Source organism: Cnephaeus nilssonii (genome assembly GCF_951640355.1).
Source record: "Cnephaeus nilssonii genome assembly, chromosome: 10".
NCBI lineage: Eukaryota > Metazoa > Chordata > Mammalia > Chiroptera > Vespertilionidae > Cnephaeus > Cnephaeus nilssonii.
Genome location: NC_137081.1, coordinates 49,411,347 through 49,435,944, shown reverse-complemented (window position 1 = coordinate 49,435,944; position 24,598 = coordinate 49,411,347). Strand labels below are relative to the sequence as shown.

Below are 24,598 nucleotides of genomic sequence, written 5' to 3'. Positions count from 1 at the left end.
CTGGGACTGCTGACTCCCAACTGCTCACTTGCCTGCCAGCCTGATCACCCCCTAACCACTCCCCTGCCAGCCTGATTGACACCTAACTGTCCTCCCCTGCTGGCCCGATTGCCCCCAACTGCCCTCCCCTACAGGCCTGGTCCCCCCCAACTGCCCTCCCCTCCTGGCCATCTGGTGGCAGCCATCTTTGACCACATGGGGGTGGCCATCTTGTGTTAGGGTGTGAGGGTCAATTTGCATGTTACCTCTTCGTTACATAGGATACAGTTACCTTCCTCACTTCATGCATATCCAGATTCTTACATTATGCAATTCCCTCAGTGCTGGGAAAGTCTTCTCATTTTATACATAAATGTTTCTGTTTCTCATGTGGTATTTAACAGATGCCAGCTATTTTTTAACAAAATAAAAATATAAAAAGTTATTTGTTAAGCATAATAGTTATTAACATAAATACTTTAAAAACACTGTCCAATGTCATGACTAAGTGAGATGCATAATTAATTTATATTGCTATACATTGACTAAGATGGAATCTGAGGCTTGCATTTTATAATTAGTGATTTTTGCTTTATGTCAATATTTACCAAAACGACTTTGATGGAAGACAACACCTGAGGATGTTACGGGGACTGTCTGATAAAAGAGTCTCTGCATTAAATAAGTCTTAGAGCAACGCTGAATTGGGCTTTTTTATTGTCTGAAAGACTTTCCAAAGCCTTTGAAATGGAAGTGCGCATTGTAGTTCTCTCAGAATGGGATGCGTCTTACCGTTCTTAAACTTGCTCAGATAATTCTTGCTAGAGTGTTTACTGAAGAACACCTTGGAAGACTAGAGTTTAGTAGGGCTGTGACTGAACTCAGGGGTTCGCCGCTTGCAGTGCTCTATTCAAAAACCAGATGTGGTTGTCACAGGCAGTTTTATTTACCTGCAGCAAGTAAAGGAGACAGGGGCTTCATATCCAAAGCTCTGTCTGGGGGAGGGAGCCTTAGCGGGTGCTTATATGCACTATTGGGTCAATTACATGTTCGTTTCTTGGCCACATTTATCTGGCTGAATCCCTGTCAGCTTATCCTGTTTAAGGCTGCATCTGCAAAACACGGGGCAACATTTTAACATTAGGGAGAAGTAACATTTAGAACTGCCCCGACCTTGAGACCCATGTCCTCGCTAACAGGACATGCAGGGAAATGCTGTTCTCTGCCATGTGGGCTGTATTCCCTGGCAGGGGAGCGTAGGAAGAAGACTTGTTCCCAAGCACATGCCACACCCAGGACAGTTGACAAGAAGGGGAACAATGCCATACATCATCATGACTCTACTGAAAATATGTGTCAGCGTGACTTACTGTAGGAATTGGAGAGTAAATATTTAAAAGTATTACCACAGTCTGGGTCCAATCAGGAAATAGCAACCACACAGTAAGTTTAACAGGAGAAGTTTAATATAAAGAATTAGCAACAACAATAAAAGCATAATCATAATATGTAAGGAAACACTGCCTGGTCTCCCGGGCCCGAGGGAGGGTGGCCAAGGAAGGAAAAACCTGCAAAGGGTACAGGCCCCCTTGGAGGAGGTGTGGTTCAGCCCCCAGGGAGCAGAGAAGCGTGCTGGTTTGGCCAGGCTGGAGCCAGTCTGGAGTTTCCAGGCAAGCAATAGGCCATCCTCTGCAGTGCAGAGTTTGAGGTGATTAGCAGCTGGTGACAAAGCCATGCAGTGAAACTCAGAGCACCTGTCCGGGCAAGCGGCCCTTAGAGCACATGGCAGGGGCTGGCAGGGGAACAGCAGATCAGTGTTTGTCCCCTGGGCCACAGGCAGGTTGCATGCAGGCTGCTCAGAGGCCTGCAGAATTAATAACTGCTCCCTGCGTGACCCTCCAGGCCATAGGCAGCTATTGGATTTGTTTCCGTGTTGAAAGGTCTGTGGAAAGATTATCCCCAGGCAAAGCTATGAGGTCATAGAGAGGTGGCATTCAGTGACTGTGGCTGGGCAGGCTCCACTGTGTGTTCTCACATCCATAACCCAGGGACGCCCTGCCCACACAGGTCATTTCAGGAAGCCTCTCCCTCCTGCAGTGTTCCTCCAGTGCCCCCTACTGAGAAAGCTAAACATTGTGCTCACTTTAAAGGAGACGACTTAAAGGGATTCAGTTGTTTATCATGGACCATCTTTGAAGGATGCACTTGGAGTTGAGAGGCAATAAACTGACAACTGACAAAGTATGTCACATATCATTTCCAATGTGGCCTATATAGCAGCGTGCCTTATACCTTATGTCACTACACAGTGTGAATGCTGGTCCTACTCTCTCTGTTTCTCACCCTCCCCTCCCTGTGAAATACCCAGAGGAGTGACTACCAAATCACTTATTTGTTTGGTTTTTAACATTTTATTTTGAAAGAATTATAGATTTGGAGGAGGTTGCTAACATAGTGCAGAGATATCTTGTGAACCCTTTATCTAGTTTCCTTCAATAGTTATATATACACTAGAGGCCCGGTGCACGAATTCAGGCACAGGTGGTCCAGCCAGCCCACCCTGATCGGGCTGATCAGGGGCAGGGCTGGCCGGGGGGCGGGGGGGGGCTGCAGGCGGTTGGATGGCCGGCCCTGCCCCCTGGTCAAACTCCCTGTCGAAATCCCGGTCATGGGGACAATTTTCATATTAGCCTTTTATTATATAGGATAATACATTTCATTATTAAAACCAGAAAATTGACATTGATATATAAATATGTATGTAGTCATGTGCCATTTTATCACATGTGCATTTCTACAGTTTTATTGTAGTTATTTCTCCATAACAATAAAAATTGTGATACAGAACTTTTCCATTGCTCACAGATCTCCCTGTTCTATCCCTTTTTGGTCTTTTTTCACTCAGTATTATACCCTTTTGTATATATGTTCGGTAATGATTTTTATCTACTCTGAAATCTGTCTTTTCATTGTTTTTAGATCATTTACATTTCATGTAATAATTGATATTACAGGCATGCAATGCTTACTGACAGGATACATTCTGAGAAATATGTATTAGGCAATTTTGTAGTTGTGTGAATATCATAGAGTGTACTCACACAAACCTAGATGGTATGGCCTGGTATAACCTAGGCTACATAGGATAGCATTTTACTCACAGGCTACATGCCTGTTCAGCATGTTACCTCACAGAACAACACAAGATGAAATCAAGCACAAGAGAAAATGACACAATCAAGAGATGTATGAGGCTGCTGCTGGCGAAACAAAGCATACATTTTTATGGAAAACTTTTTTTATAGATAGAAAGAATACCCTTTAAAATAATGATAAAAAGTATAGTACTTAGTAAATACATAAACCAGTGACATATTATTATGTACTGTACATAATTGTACGTGCTATACTTTTATGTGATTGGCAGCACAGTAGGTTTGTTTACATCAACATCACCACAAACATGTGAGTAATGTGTTGCACTAAGACATTGCTATTATTAGGCAATAGGAATTTTCAGCTCTGTTATGATCTAAGGGACCACCATCAATGTGGTATCTGTCCTTGACCAAACTGTCATTATGTAGTACATGACTGTATAGGGCTTAGGCCTGTTATTATAGTTTTACTAGAAGCCCGGTGCACGAAATTCGTGCACGGCAGGGGGTTGTCCCTCAGCCCAGCCTGTACCCTCTCCAATCTGGGACTCCTGGAGGGATGTCCGACTGCCCGTTTAGGCCCGATCCCACCAGGATCGGGCCTAAACGGGCAGTCGGACATCCCTCTCACAATCCAGGACTGCTGGCTCCCAACTGCTTGCCAGCCTGCCTTCCTGATTGCCCCTAACCACTTCTGCCTGCCAGCCTGATCACCCGCTAACCACTCCACTGCTAGCCTGGTTGATGCTTAACTGCTCCCCTGCCAGCCTGTTTGCCCCCAACTTCCCTCCTCTGCCAGCCTGGTCACCCCTAACTGCCCTCTCCTGCAGGGTTGATCACCCCCAACTGCCCTCCCTTGCAAACCTGGTCCCTCTCAACTGCCCTCCCTTGCAGGCCTGGTCCCTCACAACTGCCCTCCCTTGCAGGCCGGGTGCCTCCCAACTGCCCTCTCCTGCTGGCCATCTTGTGGTGGCCATCTTGTGTCCACATTGGGGCAGGATCTTTGACCACATGGAGGCAGCTATATTGTGTGTTGCAGTGATGATCAATCTGTATATTACTCTTTTATTAGATAGGATAGAGGCCTGGTACAGGGGTGGGGGCCAGCTGGTTTGCCCTGAAGGGCATCCCAGATCAGGGTGGGGTTCCCTTGGGGCGTGGGGCGGCCTGAGCGAGGGGCCTGTGGTGGTTTTCAGGCCAGCCACACCCCCTGGCAACCCAAGGGGAGGCCCTGGTATCTGGAATTTATTTTCCTTCTACAATTGAAACTTTGTAGCCTGGAGCGGAGCCAAGCCTGCTGCTCCCTCTGGGGCGGCAGCCATCTCTGTGGCAGTTAATTCACCTTCTACAATTGAAACTTTGTAGCCTTAAGCGGGTGAGCCTGGCCAGGGTGTTTGGAAAGCTGTGCTTCCCCTGTTGCTGCTGGCAACCCTGGCCTGCTCTCTCAAGCTCCATTCTGCCGCCATTTGTTTGAATTTGTTTACCTTCTATAATTGAAACTTTGTAGCTTGAGTGGAGGCTTAGGCCTGCAAGGGCTATGGAAAGCTTGGCTTCCTCTGTTACCTGGGAAACCTTGCTCTCTGTGGCTGTAGCCATCTTGGATTGGGGTTAATTTGCATACTCGCTCTGATTGGCTGGTGGGCGTGGCTTGGCTGGTGGGCGTGGCTTATGTAATGGAGTGATGGTTAATTTGCATATTACCATTTTATTAGAGAGGATTTTTCCCCTCTATTTTTAGTTTCTCTCTTTCCTTTCCCATGCCTTCTGTGAGTTACTTGAATATTTATTAGAATCCATTTTGGTTTGTCTGTATTGTTTTTTAACATACATGTGAATTTTTTTAGTGGTTTCTCTAGGTATCATGTACATAATGTATCGCCGTTTATTGGTGTCAGCACATTTGAGTGACGTGTAGAAACTACCTCCTTTATCCTTCTATCCTCCCTAGATTACAATATAACCATCTTAAGTAACTCTTCTACATATATTGAGAACCATATCAGACAATGTTACACTTTTTGCTTCAAATATCAACCAAAAATTCAGCAGTGCATTTATACATGAATTTGCTCTGTCTGTTGCTCTTTCTTCATTCCTGATGTTCTAAGAATTCTTCTTTGTAATTTCCTTTGTATTTCAAGAACTCCCTCATTCTTTTAGGGTAATTTTGATAGCCATGAGTTTTCTTAGTTTTTCTTTGAGAATGTCATTATTTTTATTTCATTTCTGAAAGATAATTTTGGTAGAAATGACATTGGGGATTTGGCTGTCACTTTCTTTTAGCACCTGAAAAATATTGCATCATTTCCTCCTGGCCTCCATGGTTTCTGATGAGATATCTACTGTCATTCAAATTGTTTTTCCTCTACAGATAGGTTTCATTTCTTTCTAACTGCCTTCAAGAGTTTTTTAAAATTTTGTTTTCTGAAATTTTATTTTGATGTATCTTGAGAGTTATCTCAGCTTTTTTTATTTTATCAGATAGGTTTATGACTTTTGCCAAATTTGGGAAATTTTCAGCCACAATTTCTTTGAATGCTTTTTGAGTACTAATATCTTTCTCCTCTTCATCTGGGAGTCAAATGGCATAAATATTAGATCTTTTGTTATCATTTCACTGGTTCCTGAGGTTCTATTCCTTTATTTTTTCTCTACATATTCTCTATTGTTCATATTGGGCAATTTCTATCATTTTATCTTCAAGTTTATTTGTAATTTTCTTTTGTTCTTTTCATTCTGCTGATGCCATCCAGTGAGGTTTTTTGTTGCTGTTGATATCTAAATTCTTAAAATTTCCTTTGGTTCTTCTTTATATCTTCTATTTGCTAAGCATTTTCCATTTAAAAGAAAATTAAGCATGTCTGTAATTACTCATTGAAGCAATTTTATGATGACTCCTTTAAAATTCTTGTCAGATAATCCCAAATGTCTGAGTTATCTCAGGGTTGGTTTCTGTTGATTGCTTTTCTCCTTCAAGTTAGGTTTTCCTGGCTCTTGGTGTGACTGATTTTCAATTGTATCTGTGCAATTATGTTATGAACTTTGGATCTTAAATCTGTTTCTGAAGGTAGAGTGAACTGTCTTACTATTGCCAAATGGGGGTGCAAGTCTCTTTTCCCCAATTAGCCTTCTTTCACTCCCTGAAGAGGTGCTTTTATTACTCTTTGGTGGAGATGGGATTCAATGATACCACCCTGGCTGCCTGTGAAGTGGAGAATCCCTCCTATTCATCGGCTTTGCTCACCACCTGGCCTCCAGTGACACTGCTGAATCAAAGAGATGCCTCACCAACAGTGGATGACTGTAAAAGTTCTAGTTGCCAACTAAGTGTCCTGAGTGCAAGCAAGGAAGGGGAGAAATGTCTCATTTCTTAAAATTCTTGAGATCTCTGGAGTGATAAGAGAGTCTTTTGTTTGCTACTGGTATGATTGGTGTCTGGGGGTCCTAGATAGCTTCATCATGGGGCTTGATCACCAGAAAGACCAAAGCACGATTAGAGGGTTGGGACTTTTAATCTACTCTCTGATCTCCCAGGAAGGGAGAGGGGTTGTAGATTGAGTTAATCACCCATTGTCAGTGATTTGATCAATAAAATCTATGTAATGGACCTTCCGTAAAACTTCCTAAAAGATGGGGTTTGGAGAGCTTCTGGTTTGGTGACTACATCAAGGAGCTGAGGGGGTGGCACACCTGACGAGGGCATGGGAGCTCTGCTCCCTCCCCTCCCCCACACTTTGCCCTCTTCCTCGCTTCCATTGGCTGTCTTTAATTGCATCCTTTACAATAGACAGGTAAATGTAAGTAACGTACCTTCCTCAGTATTGTGAGTCATTCCAGAAAATGATCAAACCTGAGTAGGGGAATCATGGGAACCCCTAATTTATAGCCATTTGGTTAGAAGTACACCTGGCAACTTAGGATTTGTGACTGTCTTTTGAAGGGGTAGGGATTGATTTTGTGGAACTGAGACCTTAATCTGTGGAATCTATGCTAATGCCAGGTTGTTAGTGGCAGAATTAAATTGAATTATGGGGCAACTAGTTGGTCCAGAGAGTTGGAGAACTGGTTAATGTGGGGAAAAACCCACACATATTGTGGATATATTTTAATATTTGCCTGGAGAATGGCATTTATAGTCTAAGAACTTCTATCTTGCAAAGTTGCCCCTTTCCCACTTCTTAGATTAAAGAAAGCAGGCTTTTCTTGAGGAATTTTCTTTGTTCCCATTGGAGTCTGTGAGTTACTGGCTTTTCCAACAATAAATTCTGAATTTACTGCCATATTGTTACTCATGTCCTAAGTCCATAAGCGTCTGCTTTCCCTCTACCTATTGAAGTTCCTTTCTCCCTCCCTCCCTCTCTCTCTCTCTCTCCCTCTCTCTCTCTCTCTCTCTCTCTCCTCTCTCTCTCTCTCTCTCTCTCTCTCTCTCTCTCTATATATATATATATATATATATATATATATATATATATATATACTAGAGGGCCAGTGCACAAAATTCGTGCACGGGTTGGGGGGTGTCCCTCAGCCTAGCCTGTACCCTCTCCAATCTGGGACCCCTCGAGGGATGTCCGACTGCCTGTTTTATTAATAGGAGAAATAAAGAAAGTTATGTTTATTCCACCATTATCTAGAACCAGAAGTTCCAAATAAATATTAGGATCTCCTTCTCTATAGCAGAAAAATGATCTTCCTCTTCCATTTGCCAATTTTTCTCCCTCTTAGCTTTTCATTCCTAGCTATGCAAAGTTGACTCAGAAAAAAATTTTTCATTAAATAACCTTATGAGGTCATTATTACCAGCTGTGAAAATGTCTCAATCATTCCCTTGTTAATAAGATCTTTTCCAAAGTCCATTTACTCATGAGACACAGACATTTCCAGCATATGTTGGTTAAATTCTCAACATATGCTGATCAGTTTCCCAAACAGATATTCAGGTCTTGTTTGGTTCTACTGTATTCTTGAGACATTCTATAATAAATGACTAATCCAAACTTATTAATTAGCAATATTATTAAAGTCAAATATTTCAGTCTGTTCAGCCTGAATTTGTGGCTTGAAAAAAATCTCTTTCTTCTCCTAAGCACTCCTATATGAGACTCATGTGTAGCATAAATATTTGAGTGATGAAAATGATGTTACTTTAGCCAGCAATGGGGCTGGGAGTGCAATTAACAGCTCTTAGGGGAGGTGAGCTCTAATACACATGAAGTTTTATATACATTATCTAATGTATTTCTCAAAATAAAGCATATATATATGAAGCTTTTATAAGGTCACACAGTTAGTAAAATCCAACCTGTGATTGAACTCCTGCTGTAAGAATAGAGCTAGCCAGCAGTTCATGAACCATTAGTAGACCATTAAATCAACTTAGTGGAGAGCAAACACTTTTTTAAAAAAAAAACTAAAGCATATCAGAGTAGAAAACATCACCAGACATTTCACATAGTAAGGGAAAGTATTGTTTAACAAAAACAACAGTCTGCTTCTTTTATATATATATTAATGTTGGATGCGCACTGACTCCCATGCAGGAATTGTTTGGCATAGCACACTGTGGTTTGCACAGAAGTCTAGAGACATTGTGTTAGGTGACCTTTGAGATACTTCCAGGTCTTAATCTAAGTGGCATTGTTTACTGTACTCACTGGGTGAATACTTTTCCAGGAAAATGCATCATCTCTCAAGAACAAAATTTATTTTTAAATCCCCAAATTTACTGTGTAGAATCTCTGGGTTTGAACAGAAAGTAGCCCTTTCTGTAGCAAAATTTCATGCTAGTGTATGATTTGCTGTCCATGATTTGTGTGTGTTTATGTATATGTTTCTGTTAATAGTACATTTTGCCATTTGATTTTTTTCTACTAATCTCAGAACCACAAAAGGTGAAATTCTAATCAATTTTCTCAATGAGATGTGAACTGGACACTTAAAGTGCAAAAGGGACATTACTCTCCAGTGGTTAAGTGAGCAGATTGCAGAGATACACAGAGGTTTTTTAAATCCAGGCTCTGTCATTCAGAACCCTGGGCAAATGACTTCTCAGTTCCCTTACCTGCAAAATAGTAATAATAGTAGCAACTAACTCATTGTGATACTGTTGGGATTAAAATGAGAGATATACAGAAAGAGGCAGACCACTCCAGATTGGTAGATGGTGGTTTTAGTAAGCAAGAGAACCTACACACAAGACTTGTCTTGGGTGGCCACAAAACAAATACGCCTCTGCACCAGCTTGCCAGATAGATGTTTATGCAGAGCTCTTAATGGGATTCAGTCATTTATACAGTCCGAAAGGTCTCAACAACATATTACTCTCTTAAGGTCACTTCCTTGAATGGCTGCTAGTGCAAATGGTGAGCAGAACATACATTCCAAGTGCAGCGGAGTGAGGGAGTAGCCTCTGATGGCTCAGGTCCAGCTTGAAGGTCAACCAGTGGTCACAGTCTCTCACTGACCTTCTCCATCACTATGGGCATACAAACCAGTCCTCTCAGTCATCTCATTCTGGACTGACATAACGTTGTAGGATCAAGTCAAGAGCCAGACATTACATAGCAAAGCTGCATTTCTACACTGAAGCACAAATTCCTAGAGCTGGCACTCCTACACAATGTTTTGAAAATGGGCTCAGACATGCCCTAACCGATTTGGCTCAGTGGATAGAGCGTCGGCCTGCGAACTGAAAGGCCTCAGGTTCGATTCTGGTCAAGGCCATGTACCTTGGTTGTGGGCACATCCCCAGTAGGGGGTGTGCAGGAGGCAGCTGATCGATGTTTCTAACTCTCTATCCCTTTCCCTTCCTCTCTGCAAAAAATCAATAAAATATATTAAAAAATAAAAAAAAGAAAATGGCTCATACACCTGAGCATATTACTGATGAAAGGACTTTTGATGTTTCAGGACAACCTGGAGCCACCCATGTTCCCAATGCAGAAGGGCTCCCTGAACCTCCTGAGGCAGAAATGGGAATCCAGCCATTACCAGAGAAGTGAGTGTTGTCCTGGGGGCAGTCGTTGCAAGCTCTTCCAGCCTCGAGAAAGCAAATTGCTTGAACCTGAGAGAGAGGTCATGTGGGCACCTGGGCCTGCAGATGCCCCCGGTCTGCCCGGCAGTGCAGAAGAGCTATTGAGCTCAGAGCCTGAAGAGAAGGGCCCTGAGGATGACAGTGACAATGTCAGGGAATGCAGCCGGCCCCAAGTGCTGAAGGGGGATTCCGTGAGTGGCCGGCGCAGGATAGAGCGCTTCTCCATCGCGCTTGACGAGCTGAGGAGTGTGTTCGAGGCTCCTAGGAGTGGAAACAGACCAGCCGGACCAGCTGAGCATGGCAGAAAGGTAAGGAGCCACGGATTAAGAGTCAAAGTTCACAGTTGACATGCTAGACAGCTTGTCTAGCCTGCCATTTATTTCCAAGTGTGTAATTTTTTTTCCCCATCACCTGTACTCTAGACAGATGTCCTGAAGCAACCGTATAATATGGTGTGAAATGTGGCATCCTCTATTATTAACTTCCTCTGTGGTCTTTTCCAATGGGGACTCGACCTCCTTCACCCCAACGAAACAGCTCTGATAGGTGCTCAGATGCTGATGTTTCTTTGTGTATGTGCCTTGTTTTCACAACTAGGTTGTAAGTTCCTTAGAGGCAAGGACAATTTCTTACCACTCTTTGTACTGCAAATAGCTAACAAATGGTGCTGCACTTAGCCAGAGCTCAGTGAGAATTTATCAGTAATGATGGTGAAATGGAACAAGGGAAGGCTTCAGAACCACAGTGACCTAGTTTTTAATCCTAAAACCTGTCATTTACTTCTCTAGCTGCATGACACTTAACCTTGTGAATACAAATGTCTTAATCTGCTACTTTACAGGGATCCTGTGAGGATTATTGATCATATATTTAAACCACTACACAGAGAGTCTGGAATCTTTTGCAGTACATGATGATCACGCCTCAGTGATTATGGTGGACTTTAATGTCTCCTATAAAATATGTCTATTAGCTAAAGGGGTGATTTAATGAAATGCAGAAAGCAGGATTAGCAGCATCGTTAATGGAGGCCACATTTATACTTCTGTTGTCAATTAAAAGCAACCACTGTTTAAACTGGAACTGCTTGAATTTATCACATTCATTAGGCTCCCTACATAAGAGATTATATTTGAATTTCATAAATAATTAATAAATGATCTCAGGTTTTCCACTGGGAAGCAAACTCCATGTTCTGTTAATGTTTTACCTAGCGACAGTTATTAGAAAGGTACAGTCCTACTCATACTAATGTATAATTAGCCTTCATAGAAGGCTTCACAGAAATAGAAAATTGTTCCAAATAAATTATTTTGCTAATACTTGCTCTTAGTTTTCTCAGTTTTCCTATTGGGACATATATCGTCATTATAATGAGGCCATTTTTGTATATCAAATAACTTGACTTGGTTTAATGAGAAAATAAGATATGAAGTTATATTTATAGTTCTTACTGAAACTAAAGGATTTCTCAAAAATGCAACCGCTTGCCAATCCTTAATTTGAGAATTTCCCCCCTCCTTTTCATGCCATAGGTTCAGTCCTTTTTGTGTATAACTTTATAATATCTTTTAGTTGGATGTCTAGGGGTTGGGGTACACTTAACATAGATATTTATAGTTTTACTTCTTTTTATCTGAACAAATTAAGTAAAGTCACAGAACAGTTTCCTTTCAATCTCTGTTGATTTAGTGTAACAACTTTGGATATTTACCAGAGATAATTGACAAAAGAAATAGTCAAAAGTAGAAAAATTCATCCTTATAAATTGTGTAACGTAACCTATTCTCATCTGGAGCATGTGTAGCTGCTTAAATGGAATGGTAAGAAAATGAGGTATTAATAAGCGTTTCCAGTTGAAAGGAGAAATTACTACTATTGGTATTACATGTGATCTTGGATCTAGTGCCCATTAAAGTAATTATGGAAAGAAGCAGATATATGAAAACCACCATTTGGTTTACAAAAATGGAACTTGCTATACTTTGTTCTAAGGTACTCTGTCATAATATGGCATTTCCCTACATATATGAAACATGGATTGTAAATTTAGAAATTTCTCTTGCACAGCAGGGACCCTTGATTTTTAGAGCCATTTTACATAAATAGGTATTAGGAAAATTTGCACAACTCACTTTATAAATTACTTATGGCTTCTAGAACAAGCAGAAAAAAAGGGAAAGAAAAAATAATAAGAAGCCAATGAAGACTTAAATTGCTTTCTTCCAATTAATCATTTTGTTGTATTATTAGGCATGTGAAAAGAATCCTAGCTCAACTTAATTCAAAATTATATATTTCACACCAAAGCATAGTAATTATAAATAACATGACCCTGTTTTTATAGATCCTTCTCTTCTTTGTTATCAAAACGTCATTATTATAGAGTAATGTGATCATATTTATTTGCAAAAATCATACAAAAATATTCAAACAGAATAAAACAGTGTGAATTTCTTCTTCTTTCAAGCTCATAATTGCTATCTATAGAGCTTGAACAGTGAGGCCACTGTGAAGTACCCCCAAAGTATCCCTTCAGCCTTTACTACGATCCCAGTGTAAATGATGGGTTTCTTGGTTCAATTAATTAATTTTGCCTTTATTCCAGTCATGTCTCCAAATGGTAAGTTATCTGATTTTCACAGTAGAATACTTAATGACTTTCAGTTATAATCTTTCCCCTACGCCCCCACCACTTGTGCAATCAGGTTGAATTTACCTAATGCCCCAACAGAGACTGTTTCTATCATTACCCAGGCCCTAGGTTGACAAAGACCATTCAAACATGAGCTGAACTTGATCAAATAAAGGCAGCTCGATATCACATCCTAGTCATGCTGCCTCAGAATGCATTGATTCCATCTCTTGTGTGATTGTAGACGTAAAGAATATGCCTATTCAAGACTGGGGACTGTGGAAATGTATGTGCATCAATGATTAAACAGCATATAAGTAATTAAATATGCTATAGTTTCCAGAATATGTTATTTTTATTTCCTCCAATAATCAAGACCTCTGGTTTTTTATTTAATGACCAAGTTGTCATCTCCTACTTTTTAGTTCTGCATAAAATTAGGCCTTTAAAAGCACAGGTGAATCCTGGCTTGCAGTTTGGCTTCCTCAAAAAAAAATCACTTCATTAGATGCTTGACATTATGTTTGCTCCTTAAAACCCAGGCGTGTGGGGACTTGGGGATTAATTTATTTCTCATCTCAGAACAGGAAGCACTACTTCTCTGTCACAGCATTCAGACTCCCCCATCTCCCACCCTCCTCTCAACAATGTTTCTGAGATAATTTGTCCAGCATGATTTATTTTGTAAAACCATTTAACAGGACAGAGGCACCAAACTCTCAAAAATATAAATATTTTTTCCTATGTGAAGACTTTAAAAGATTTTTGAAGAAATAAAGTATTTTTTCTTTGCTTAAAAATAGGCAAGTAGTGATTTGTAGATTTGAAGTTTACTGAGAAAGAACACCACATTTTTGTGTGATAGGACATATTATATAAAATCGTAATTTTCATTTTATAATAGCATAATATTTGATGACTAAGGATCAATTGGAAACCTTGGGTCAGCTACTTTCTCATTGCATAAATTTGAATGAGTTATTTCACCTCATTAATCCTTAATTTTTACATATATAAAATGAGGAAATTAATACAGCACAGAATTTTTTGTGCACAAAAAATTATATAACCCCTGAAAGAGAAGTGGTATTTAAGTGGTAGCACTAAATGAAACTCAAGAAATAGTACCAACATAGCACCAAATGAATATTTCTTCTATTTTGTCTTCTCTGATTTCATTTCTGTAACTTAGTACATATTCTTGGGGAAATATTTAATCTCAATGGCCTTCTGTTTTCTTACCTATAAAGGCAGAGGCTTACAGTATGGTTTCTAAAAATGGAAAGGCACTTTCAGCAAATAAATTTTTAGTTCACGTCTAACAACACCTTAGTATTTTGCAAAGGCCCCACTTACGGGGGCTCTCATTAACTATTCCGTGGAGCAAATGCTATTGAAACTTTCCAACAGAAGTTACAATCCTATTTTGAGATGATGAAACAAAGAACCATAATTTGTTAAATTACGGTTTTCCAAGCTTTATTAAAACCCAGAGAGAGATATACTTGCCACCTTCATTGTCCTTTCCAAATAATATAAAAAGTCATTGGCATTTAGGGACTCAAAAGCTAAATTCAAAAGAGGTGTAAATAGGGTATAAAAGTATTTATCATATTTACACACACACACATAAACACACTGACAGAACAATTAAACTTAGACTCAAACACACCATAAGGATGGGCCATAATGTTTTGTTTCATTTTATGCAACTTTTTCTCAGTGGAGTAATTTGTTGTTGTTTTTCGACTGTTAGTGTTCTTTGGTTGTTCATTTCATTCATTTGTATGTTTGTTATTTTACTGTCTCCTGTCCAGTGTTTTATGTTATTTCGGGGTGGGGAAATAGCTCTGTGATCTGATGGTAAAATTCCCAACTGCACACATTTGCATGGCTTTTGAGACTTTAGGAGGAAACTGCCATCTCATCTCATTAGTGTCTCAGAGTGATATACGCAGTCCCAATATGACATTGTTAAAAATGTAGTGCCAATAGCCACAGAGAGATGCTCAGCAATACTGACTCAACCTTCAACTGGGAGAACTGCTGTCAATTCATGTATTGGCATTCTTTAACAGTTTACTTGGAAGACTAGTGAGGGTTTCCATCATTGTGTTATAAGACTATTGACCAGCTCTGCTGCCTCTGTTGTGAACCCACTTTCCTTTAATCATTCCATAGACCAGGGGTCCTCAAACTTTTTAAACAGGGGGCCAGTTCACTGTCCCTCAGACCGTTGGAGGGCCGGACTATAGTTTAAAAAAAAAACTATGAACAAATTCCTATGCACACTGCACATATCTTATTTTGAAGTAAAAAAACAAAACGGCAAAAACACCCGCATGTGGCCCGCAGGCTGTAGTTTGAGGATGCCTGCCATAGATGTTTATCCAACATTTCTTCTTACTGACCAACTTCATCCAATGAGTTTCATACGCCACTCTTTCCCCCCTTCCCTGCCCTCTCATTGCTGATTTTCATGCTCTACCAGGTTCTCTAGGAGAATCCTCTCACCACCCAGATCAGCTAAAGGGGGTGATTTTTTTTAAATTGGTAAATTACATTGAAAAGGATGATTTTGAAGAACTTTGGTCTCTATTCAGGGCCTTTGACTAATCAAGGGCCATGGAGATGATGTTTCAATCAACAAAAGTTCCCCAGCAAACCAAAGGCCATCTTGAGAGAAGTCAACATAGGAATTCCTTCAATAACTCCCAAACAGATAAAATTCCATTTACTGTGGAGAAACCTGGAAGAAACCAACTTAGCTAAGTGATCAAAGTTAGTATCACTAGTAATGAGACAGACTGATATCATGACCTCCTGATAGAAGGTACTGATTTGACAGCAGCCTCAAGCTCTATAATACATTGCCAGCCCTCCAAAATGCTCACCCTCTTTTGGATGGGATATGATATTGTCTTTTGATGGATTTCCCAATTGCTCCTACAGTTTTGCCTTCTGTTTTGAGGTAGGTCCTCTGCTCCTTGTCTCTTTCTCACTGCAGACCGAGCCCCAGGGTTGATACAGTAAAACCTTCTCTAATGTAGTTGCTTTTTTAAAAAAAATCAAACAGTCCTTTATCCTAACTTAAAAGTCTAGCATCTTTTGTCAGGGTTGAAAATGTTATAATGTTTAGTATGGAGTGCAGTGCAGGCCCTGACAATTCAGAGTGGGTGTGGCTAGAACAGTAGGTGCAGCCATCTTGGTACCCTCTTTCTGGACATGAACCCATGTTTTAGACACCAAACTGTATTCTTATTTTAGCATTTGTTTAGCACTCACTATATTATAAATGTAAAACAAATGGTTAATACATTTTCTTACTTGGAAATATATTTCTCTGTCTGCTTAATGTGTAGTGTGGAGTCAATGCAATGAGTTCCAAACACCTGAAACAAATTCAAGCTCCATTAATGTTTCACATCTATACCAACTACCAAATATGATGATTTATGATACTTAATAGTATACTAACTTGCTTTATGTCAGTGTAAGTCATTTACTGGATGCCGCGAGACAAATTGCTCTTAAGCATAGTAATGTATCATAATGCACACAGTTCTCTTTCCCACCCCCACCCCCATGCATGGAAGCATGTCAGGAGTATACATTAAATTAATCAAAATGTTCTGATTTCAACCTTAAGATCATAATTTTATTAATAAAGATGATATAAAATATTTGTATTTCTGACTATAATAATTTAATATTTTAAAATCTAATCTCTTTCCCATTTACCTTTATTTTTATTTGTTAGGGGCAATTTTTTCTTTGTTTGAAATATGTTTGAAATTCTCATAGACAGGAAATTTAAGCTGTGAAACAACAACCAAAACCAGGAGTTTCACAGACAAATTCTCTCTCTCTCTCTCTCTCTCTCTCTCTCTCTCTCTCTCTCTCTCTCTCTGTCTCTGTCTGTCTGTCTGTCTGTCTCTCTCTCTCTCTCTCTTTTACACACACACACACACACACACACACACACACTAATACATAGGCTTTTAAAAATATTTCATATGTGATATCTAATGAAAAAAAAATAAATTGATAAACAAAATAGATCCAGACACATAGAAGCATGGAACAGACTGAGGAATCTCAGAGGGAAGGCAGGGGTCAGGGGGTGGATATAGGGAGAGATTAACCAAAGAATTTATACGCATACTAAAGGCCTAGTGCACAAAAATTCATGCATTGGAGGAGGGGGTTCCCTCAGCCCAGCCTGTATCCTCTCACAGTCCAGGACCCCTCAGGGGATATCCACCTGCTGGCCTGCTCCCTGGGGGATCGGGCCTAAACTGGCAGTCAGACATCCCTCTGGCAGCCTGGGAGCCCACGGGGAGCAGGCCTAAGCTGTCAGTCGGACATCCTTAGCACTGTGGAGGAGGCGGGAGAGGCTCCTGCCACCACCACTGCGCTCACAGCCATCAGCCCACTTGTGGCTGAGCAGAGCTCCCCCTGTGAGAGCACACTGACCACCAGGGGGCAGCTCCTGCATTGAGCATCTGCCTCCTGTTGGTCAATGCATGTCATAGCGACTGGTAGTTCCCAGTTGTTCCACTGTTAGGGTCAATGTACATATTACCCTTTTATTATATAGGATATGCATATCCCATGGACATAGACAATAGTGTGGTGAAGACCTGGAGGTGGGCAGGTGTGGTGTGGAGAGGGTCAATGGAAAAAAGGAGGACATACAGTATATCATACTTTCAACAATAAAGATAAATTTAAATATCTAAGAGTACAATTCATGTCTAAAAGTAAAATTGAGAAGTTGAGGCACATGTGTCAGTATCTCTAAGACTTACTCATCCAGGACCAGCAATTGTGTTTTCACGGAGATCTGGGGTTCAGGGGTGCTGTGTGGTTTACAGCTATAGCACTGTGCTGCTGCAGAGGGCCTGCAAGTAATAATTGTTGAGCACTGATATTTGCCAGGCACTCTACTGAGGGCTTCATGGACATTGCTGCCACTGAATACAGCCTCTTAAGAGTAAGAATTATCATGATTCCCATGTTACAGCTACAGGGTGCAGAAGATAAACTTGTCCAAGGGTACACCATTGGTAAGTAATAGAGCAGGGATTTATTCAGAGCCCACAGTATTAAAAATACTACTCTCTGAGTGCTCTCTGGACCCATGCTGTCCACTTTCATACAGGATCTCACAGCTGTGTTTCTGGTATGAATGGATGCCAGTCAGTCATGGAAATCATCATAACTTTTACACATTCAGTGCCACAAATGCTGCCATATATCCTCAATTCTGAGATATATGTCTTTTAACATGTGAACATCTTTGAAATTGGCATACTTCTTATAGTCAATGGTATTTCATAGTTTGTCAGGATTTCCCCCCTTTCTTAGAGGTATATAAAATAATGATGCCATTTTACTTTTAATAAAACAATGTAAATAAAATATATATTCTAAATACATATAACATAATAAAAAAGTTATTGAACATAATAGTGGCTCGGTGCATGGATTTATGCACATTGAAAGGAAATTAATTAGAAATATTTTAGTATCGCTACTCACCCTTTCTCTATAATAGAGGTGTCTACCAAATTCACAATCGACAATGACAGATCGAAACACATGTGTGCAATTGGCGTCAGTGAGAGCTTTATATGTATCGCACATGTGTGAGTCAACTTAGCCTTTTATAGATATAGAATAAACTTGCTTAATTAGACCTGCTTTCTGATTTAGCTAAACTTTTTCCAGCCCAGTGAAACACCCCAACTTCTCTTTCAGGTAATTGTCAGCAACACAGCAGTAAATATCAACATGAAGCCGATTATTATTGTAGATCACGCAAGGAGAACAAAGGGTAAAATATTTAACTGCAGCAGTGTTTGACTATATTTTGTGCAGTGAGAAAACTTGAAGTTATTTTCAAGGTTCACCATTTCTTACATCTTTTCAGTCAGGTCAAGTTTCTAAGCTTCCTAAATCTCCATTTTCCAGCGAATGAAAAGAAAATAGGATTCCACCAAGTCTCCTATCTACCTACTCTAGGACTTCTGTGAGGATCAAATGAGATGAGGCACAGGAAAACGCTTCATAGACATTTTGTTAAAGTGTAAAATGTTAGCACCTGGCAAGTCTTGTTTCTGGGCCGAAGAAACTGCAAGGAGGCTAGTCACTAGGGAGAGGAAGCTGGGCATTGCTATGTTACATCATTACCTGGTACCCATAGTGACTGTTTCTGGGATGAGCTATCCTATGGGCCACATTTTGTGCCATGGGATCTTGGCAGCATTGGCTGCGATTTGGTGGGCTGTTGCTCCGGGGTGGTGGTGGGGCCTGTGTCCCACTTGGGGGAAGCTAAGTGTTGCTTTGTTGGCACCAGGTTCATGGTGCCGAATGGCCAGTGTGCGTCACATCAGCTCATTCATTGAGCGTCTTCCCCCTGATGGTGAGTGTGCATCATAGCAACTGGTCGGACGGACACTTAGCATATTAGCCTTTATATAGATGGATATTGTGTGCCAAGATATACTAAGCACTTTACATATATTTTCTCTGTGAAAACATAGCTACCCTATGAGTTATATCCTACCTCTGTGAAGAAGTGGTTGAAGAGAAATCTAATCCATACAGCCTGAGTCCAGTGGCCTTATTCTTAAATGCTGAGGAAGCTAGTTTTTGTATTTACCTATCTGGCTAATGGAGTTTAAAGTAAGCGGAAATTTCCCAGTCTAATGCACAAGTAACTTTGTACAAAATAACTTTCATGCACACAAGATGAAAGCAATCAACAATGGCTTTTAGGTAGGAAGAATAAACATTATATGTATTTCTATCTTCTTTCAGAGACTGGGAGTGGAAGCAGAAATGAATTTAGTATAACCTCACCTTAAGAAAGATATTTAGAGATATTTGAAGGAAAAGAGAAAAAAAAAGGGATTTGGGTGGAAAAAGGAAGAAAATTGAAGTTTAATACTTATTAGAAGGTAGGGTTAATTCTCTAATTGATAAAAACAAAACCTAGAGAAAACATCTAATTATAGGAAACCTAAGAGCTGCTGAAAAGGGCAACCAGAGAGGAAGGAGAGAAATAGAAATTTAAGACCACAAATAACATGTTAAAATTTAATAGGGATGTAGTCTGCTTTTTCTGGTGTGGGTGCTTCTTTTTAATTCTATGAATTTCTTACTGTGGACAGTCATTCATTCAAATTCAGTCTTTTCTTCTTTTTTTAAATTTCAATTTTGACTCTATGTAGACCATTCTAACCTATTTATCTCAAATCTTACCCCTTTACCTAAGTTCTGTCCCCAAATTTTCAACTAAAAACTTATACCTAGGTGTTTTGTTTTTTTTTTGTGTGTGTGTGTGTTTTTTTTAAACTTCCACCTGGGTTTTTGTCAAGTACCTCAAAATGCCCAGGTCTGAGCTCACCCCACCAAGTAAATCAACTTCTTGCACAAAGCCCATACATTTTCAATAACAATACCTTGTGTGTCATGACCGAGTCCTCTCTGTAGTGATACAGCCACAGCTCCTCTAGTTCCCACAGCTGTGGACTTTGTGTTCCATCCTATCTAATAAAAGAGTAATAAGCAAATTGACCATTACTCCAAGACACAAGATGGCCGCCCCTATGTGGTCAAAGATGGCTGCCCCCATGTGGACACAAGATGGCCACCACAAGGTGGCCTGCAGGGGAGGGCAGTTGTGGGCAGTTAGGGGTGACCAGACCAGTAGAGGAGGGCAGTTGGGGGTTATCAGGCTGGCAGAGGAGGGCAGTTGGGGGAGACCAGGCCAGCAAGGGAGTGCAGTTGTTGGGGACCAGGCCAGCAGGGGAAGGCAGTTGGGGGGACCAGGCCTGCAGGGGAGGGCAGTTAGGGATGACCAGGCCAGCAAGGGAGGGCAGTTAGGTTTGACTGGGCCAGTAGGGGAGGGCAGTTGAGGGCGACTAGGTCTGCAGGGGAGGACAGTTAGGGGCCATCGGGCCAGCCAAGGAGCAGTTAGGCATCGATCAGGCTGGCAGGGGAGTGGTTAGGGGGTGATCAGGCTGGTCGGCAGAAGCTGTTAGGGGCAATCAGGCAGAGGTGGCGAGTGGTTGGGAGCCAGCAGTCCTGCATTGTGAGAGGGATGTCCAACTGGGATTGAGATGAAACGGGCAGTCGGACATCCCTCAAGGGGTCCCAGATTGGAGAGGGTGCAGGCTGGGCTGAGGGACACCCCCCTCCGTGCACGAATTTTGTGCACTGGGTCTCTAGACCTATATAATAAAAGGGTAATATGCAAATTAACCATCACTCCATCACAAAGATGGCAGCACCCATAGCCACAAGGTGGTGGCACCCAGTCCCCTCAGCGTCACCGGAGTCCCCCAGTCCTGGGGGAGCTGCCGCAGAGAGAAGGCAGCGTGAGTGGCCTGGCGGAATGCTTGCTTCATCGCCGCGGTGATGGAGGGCCTCTGGGAAGCAGGCGCAGAGCAGCCGGGGTGGGACGCTTGCTTCATAGCTGCGGTGACACCCCGGCCTCAGAGGGCCTCTGGGGGAAAGGGGGGCTGGCCCGCAGCCTCCATGGCTGAGCGCAGACCCAGAGAGGAGACGGTGGGCCCACCTCCTAGGAAAGCAGCACGGCTCCCGGGAGGCGGCGGGCGGCCTACTGTGTGTGATGTCATGCGATGGGCTACTAGTATCAGATACTTGCATATGCTAGTGTCAGGTGCATGCATTCTATTTTATAGTGCTGCATTGTCAATTATGGAATAAGTAGCCACATATTGCTTAATTTAAATTAAATTAAAAATCCGTTTCCTTAGTCACACTAGCCATATTTCAAGCTCCCTGTGGCCAGTGGGCACTATATTTGACAGTGTGGATATAATACATTTCCATCATTGCAGAAAGTTTTATGGGGTGTTGTGCTCTAGTGGGTTCTAGGTGTTCCACAGTTCTGATTTATTCCAGTCTAATCTCTGCCTTTTCACTTAATAATAACTCTTCAGGTGGATTTTCTATAACTTCCTCTTTTTTATTTTGCCTCTGAACACAGAGATACACTGTATTGTTGGAACCTGTCCAAACAGCAATGCCAAGGGATGGAGAAGGCAATGCAACATGAATGTAGTGACAGTAACTTACTTACTTGTCATAAATGCCGAACATGTTACTGGGACTAATTGTAGCCTATATAAGTCCCCAAAGAAGTTTCTCAAGCAAGCATGGTTGGATCTTCTTATTTAGTAAAACTTTTTTAAAAATCTACTTTCTCTTGGCCAGCATGGTTTAGTGGTTAAAGTGTAGGCCAGCACACCAGAGAGTTGCAGGGTTCAATTCCCGGTCAAGGGCACCTACCATTCCCCAACCCAGGAGGCAACCAATCGATGTGTCTCCCTCACATAGATGTTTCTCTATCTCTCCCCTGCTCCACCCTCTCTTCCTCTCTCTAAAAATCAATGAGGAAAAATCTGTTTTCTTCCTTCCAGCTCTTTATTCCATTAGTACACCTGCCCAACGGTGTTGCCTTGGGACCCTTGAGGCCTGTAGGCAGGTTCTTTGGTTTCCTCTTACTATCATGCATGATAATATTTCAAAACCTGACATCCCATTTCTAAAATCAATAGATTTCTTTATAGAGCAGTTTTAGATTTAGAAAAAATTTCATTGGAAAGTACATAGTTCTCAGATGCCCTCTCCCTCTAACCCCCAGTGTCTCCTAATATTAACATCTTGCATAGTGTGGTACATCTGTTAAAGTTGATGAGCCATTATTGACACATTATTTTTCATTATGGTTCATAGTCTACAGTAGGGTTCACTCTTTGTGTTGCATATTCTATGGGTTTTAATAAATGCATAATGACATGTATCCATCGTTATAGTATCATACAAAATTGCTTCATTGCCCTAAAAATCCTCTATGGTCTGCCGATTCATCCCTCCTTCCCTCTCTGTTGGGCCCCTGGCAACCACTGATATTTTTGTGTTTTGCCTTTTCCAGAATGTCATATAGTTGGAATCATACAGCATGTAGCCTTTTCAGATTGGCTTTTTTTCACTTAGTAATATACATGTCTTTTTGTTGCTTGCTAGCTCATTTCTTTTTATTGCTGAATAATATTCCATAGTATGAATGCACCACAGTTTGCTTACCCACTTATCTACTGAAGGACATCTTGGTTGTTTAGTTGTTGTTTTTTTCAATTATGAATAAAGCTGCTGTAAACATTTGTGCATAGGATTTCATGTGGACATAAGTTTTCAATCCATTTGGGCATATACTAAGAAGCATAATTGCTGGATTATGTGGTAAAAAAATATGTTTAGTTTTTTAAGACACTAGCAAACTGTCTTCCACAGTGTTTGTTCCATTTTGCATTCCCACAAGCCATGAATGAGAGTTCTGTGCCTCCACATACTCTTCAGCATTTGGAGTCCCAAGTGTTTTGAATTTTGGCCATTCTTATAAAAGTGTACAGTAGTTTAATGTTTCTTTTCTATGTATCATGTCTAGCTGTGCCAGTTGGTACTAAAGTTACCTGTTTAATTTTTTACTATTCTTGAGTTTTTCTAATTTAGGGGCATAAGCTTGTTTGGACAATATGCTCTTTTAGTCCTGTTTTATTATTTTTTTACTCTATTATTTCAGATATAATTCCCCAGATGTTTTATTAAGCACGGATTATGCATATCCGATTTATATGTCAACCATATGGCAATCTCCCTGTTTTGTAGATATAGTCCTGCTTTACACGTGTTGCCCCAGAATAATTATTTTAATCCTTACCTGAGGGTAGGTTTATTGATTTTTAAAGGGAGAGAGGAAGGGAGAGAGAAACATCAATGTGAGAAACATCAAACTGTTGCCTCCCATATCCTCCATGACCAGAGATTGAACCCACAACCTAGGTATGTGCCCTGGAATCAAACCTGTCTCTCTTTTTTTGGTATATGGGATATTGCTTCAACCAATTGAACCACCCAGCCAGGGCAAACCCAGAATAATTATTAATGATATCCTTTCCACTTACAAAAGTGTCCCAGTTTGAGTTAAAATTATTTCATTATTCTGCTTGAACATCACCTGGCTTTTAGGGCAGAAACACATCTTCTCTTTCTCTTTCCCTCCATTGTCTTTAACAGGGTGCTAAGATGTAGTAAATGTGCTTTAAGTACCTTGGAAATGGGTGAATGGAAGCCACTTGTTAAAATGAGCTGGATCTTCTGTGTCTGCTTTCCAGGTCATGTGTTTTAGCATTCCATCCTTAGGACTCAGCTTCAAGGTAACTTTGTAGCAGTTCTTCAGGCTGCATTGCCTATAGTTGCACTACTTCTGCTCATTTGACAGCAGGTGTTTGATAACCTGATGTAATTTGTCTCTTGCATATGGTGAAGCCAGTATAAGCAATCTTTTTGGTGGCTGTGTGCCAGCCTCTCTGGGTTATACACCCTATCTTTCCATTCTGTATGCTTTATAGAAAACCCTGGTGAAATTGTGCACAATAGACCTGAAGGAATTATTGCTCCTTTTCTTACCTTTTTAATGTCTGAAGTCTAATGTTACTTTGACATCAAGCTCTGTCTACCAGCCTCCCAAAGGATAGACTGCCTTCATGATTCATGAATTTTCCCAGTGCCTTATTAAACTATGGTCTGATTATGCAGCCAATTTCAGAAAGAGCTACCATCTCTGTGTTGCACAGACTCTCTTGGTAGAGTCTACCTTGTGAGTTGCCGTCCTACAACCGACCCACCGCCACTGCCCTCAAGTTCTTTAATAATGTACTGAGATACTGTTTGGTCTGCTTTTCCTACTCTAGAAAT

General features: G+C 40.9%; 1 protein-coding gene across 2 annotated transcripts in view; it reads left to right on the top strand.

Moving 5' to 3' along the window:
- Positions 1 to 10,064: 10,064 nt before the first annotated feature.
- Positions 10,065 to 24,598, top strand: part of XIRP2 (xin actin binding repeat containing 2) — a gene marked incomplete at both ends in the record, with an annotated part of 265,489 nt that continues 250,955 nt past the window's right edge. For both annotated transcript variants that reach the window (XM_079782429.1, XM_079782428.1), the window contains one exon: positions 10,065 to 10,478. In XM_079782429.1, coding sequence (XP_079638555.1) covers positions 10,065 to 10,478 — 414 coding nt within the window. The remainder of the gene's footprint in view (positions 10,479 to 24,598) is intronic.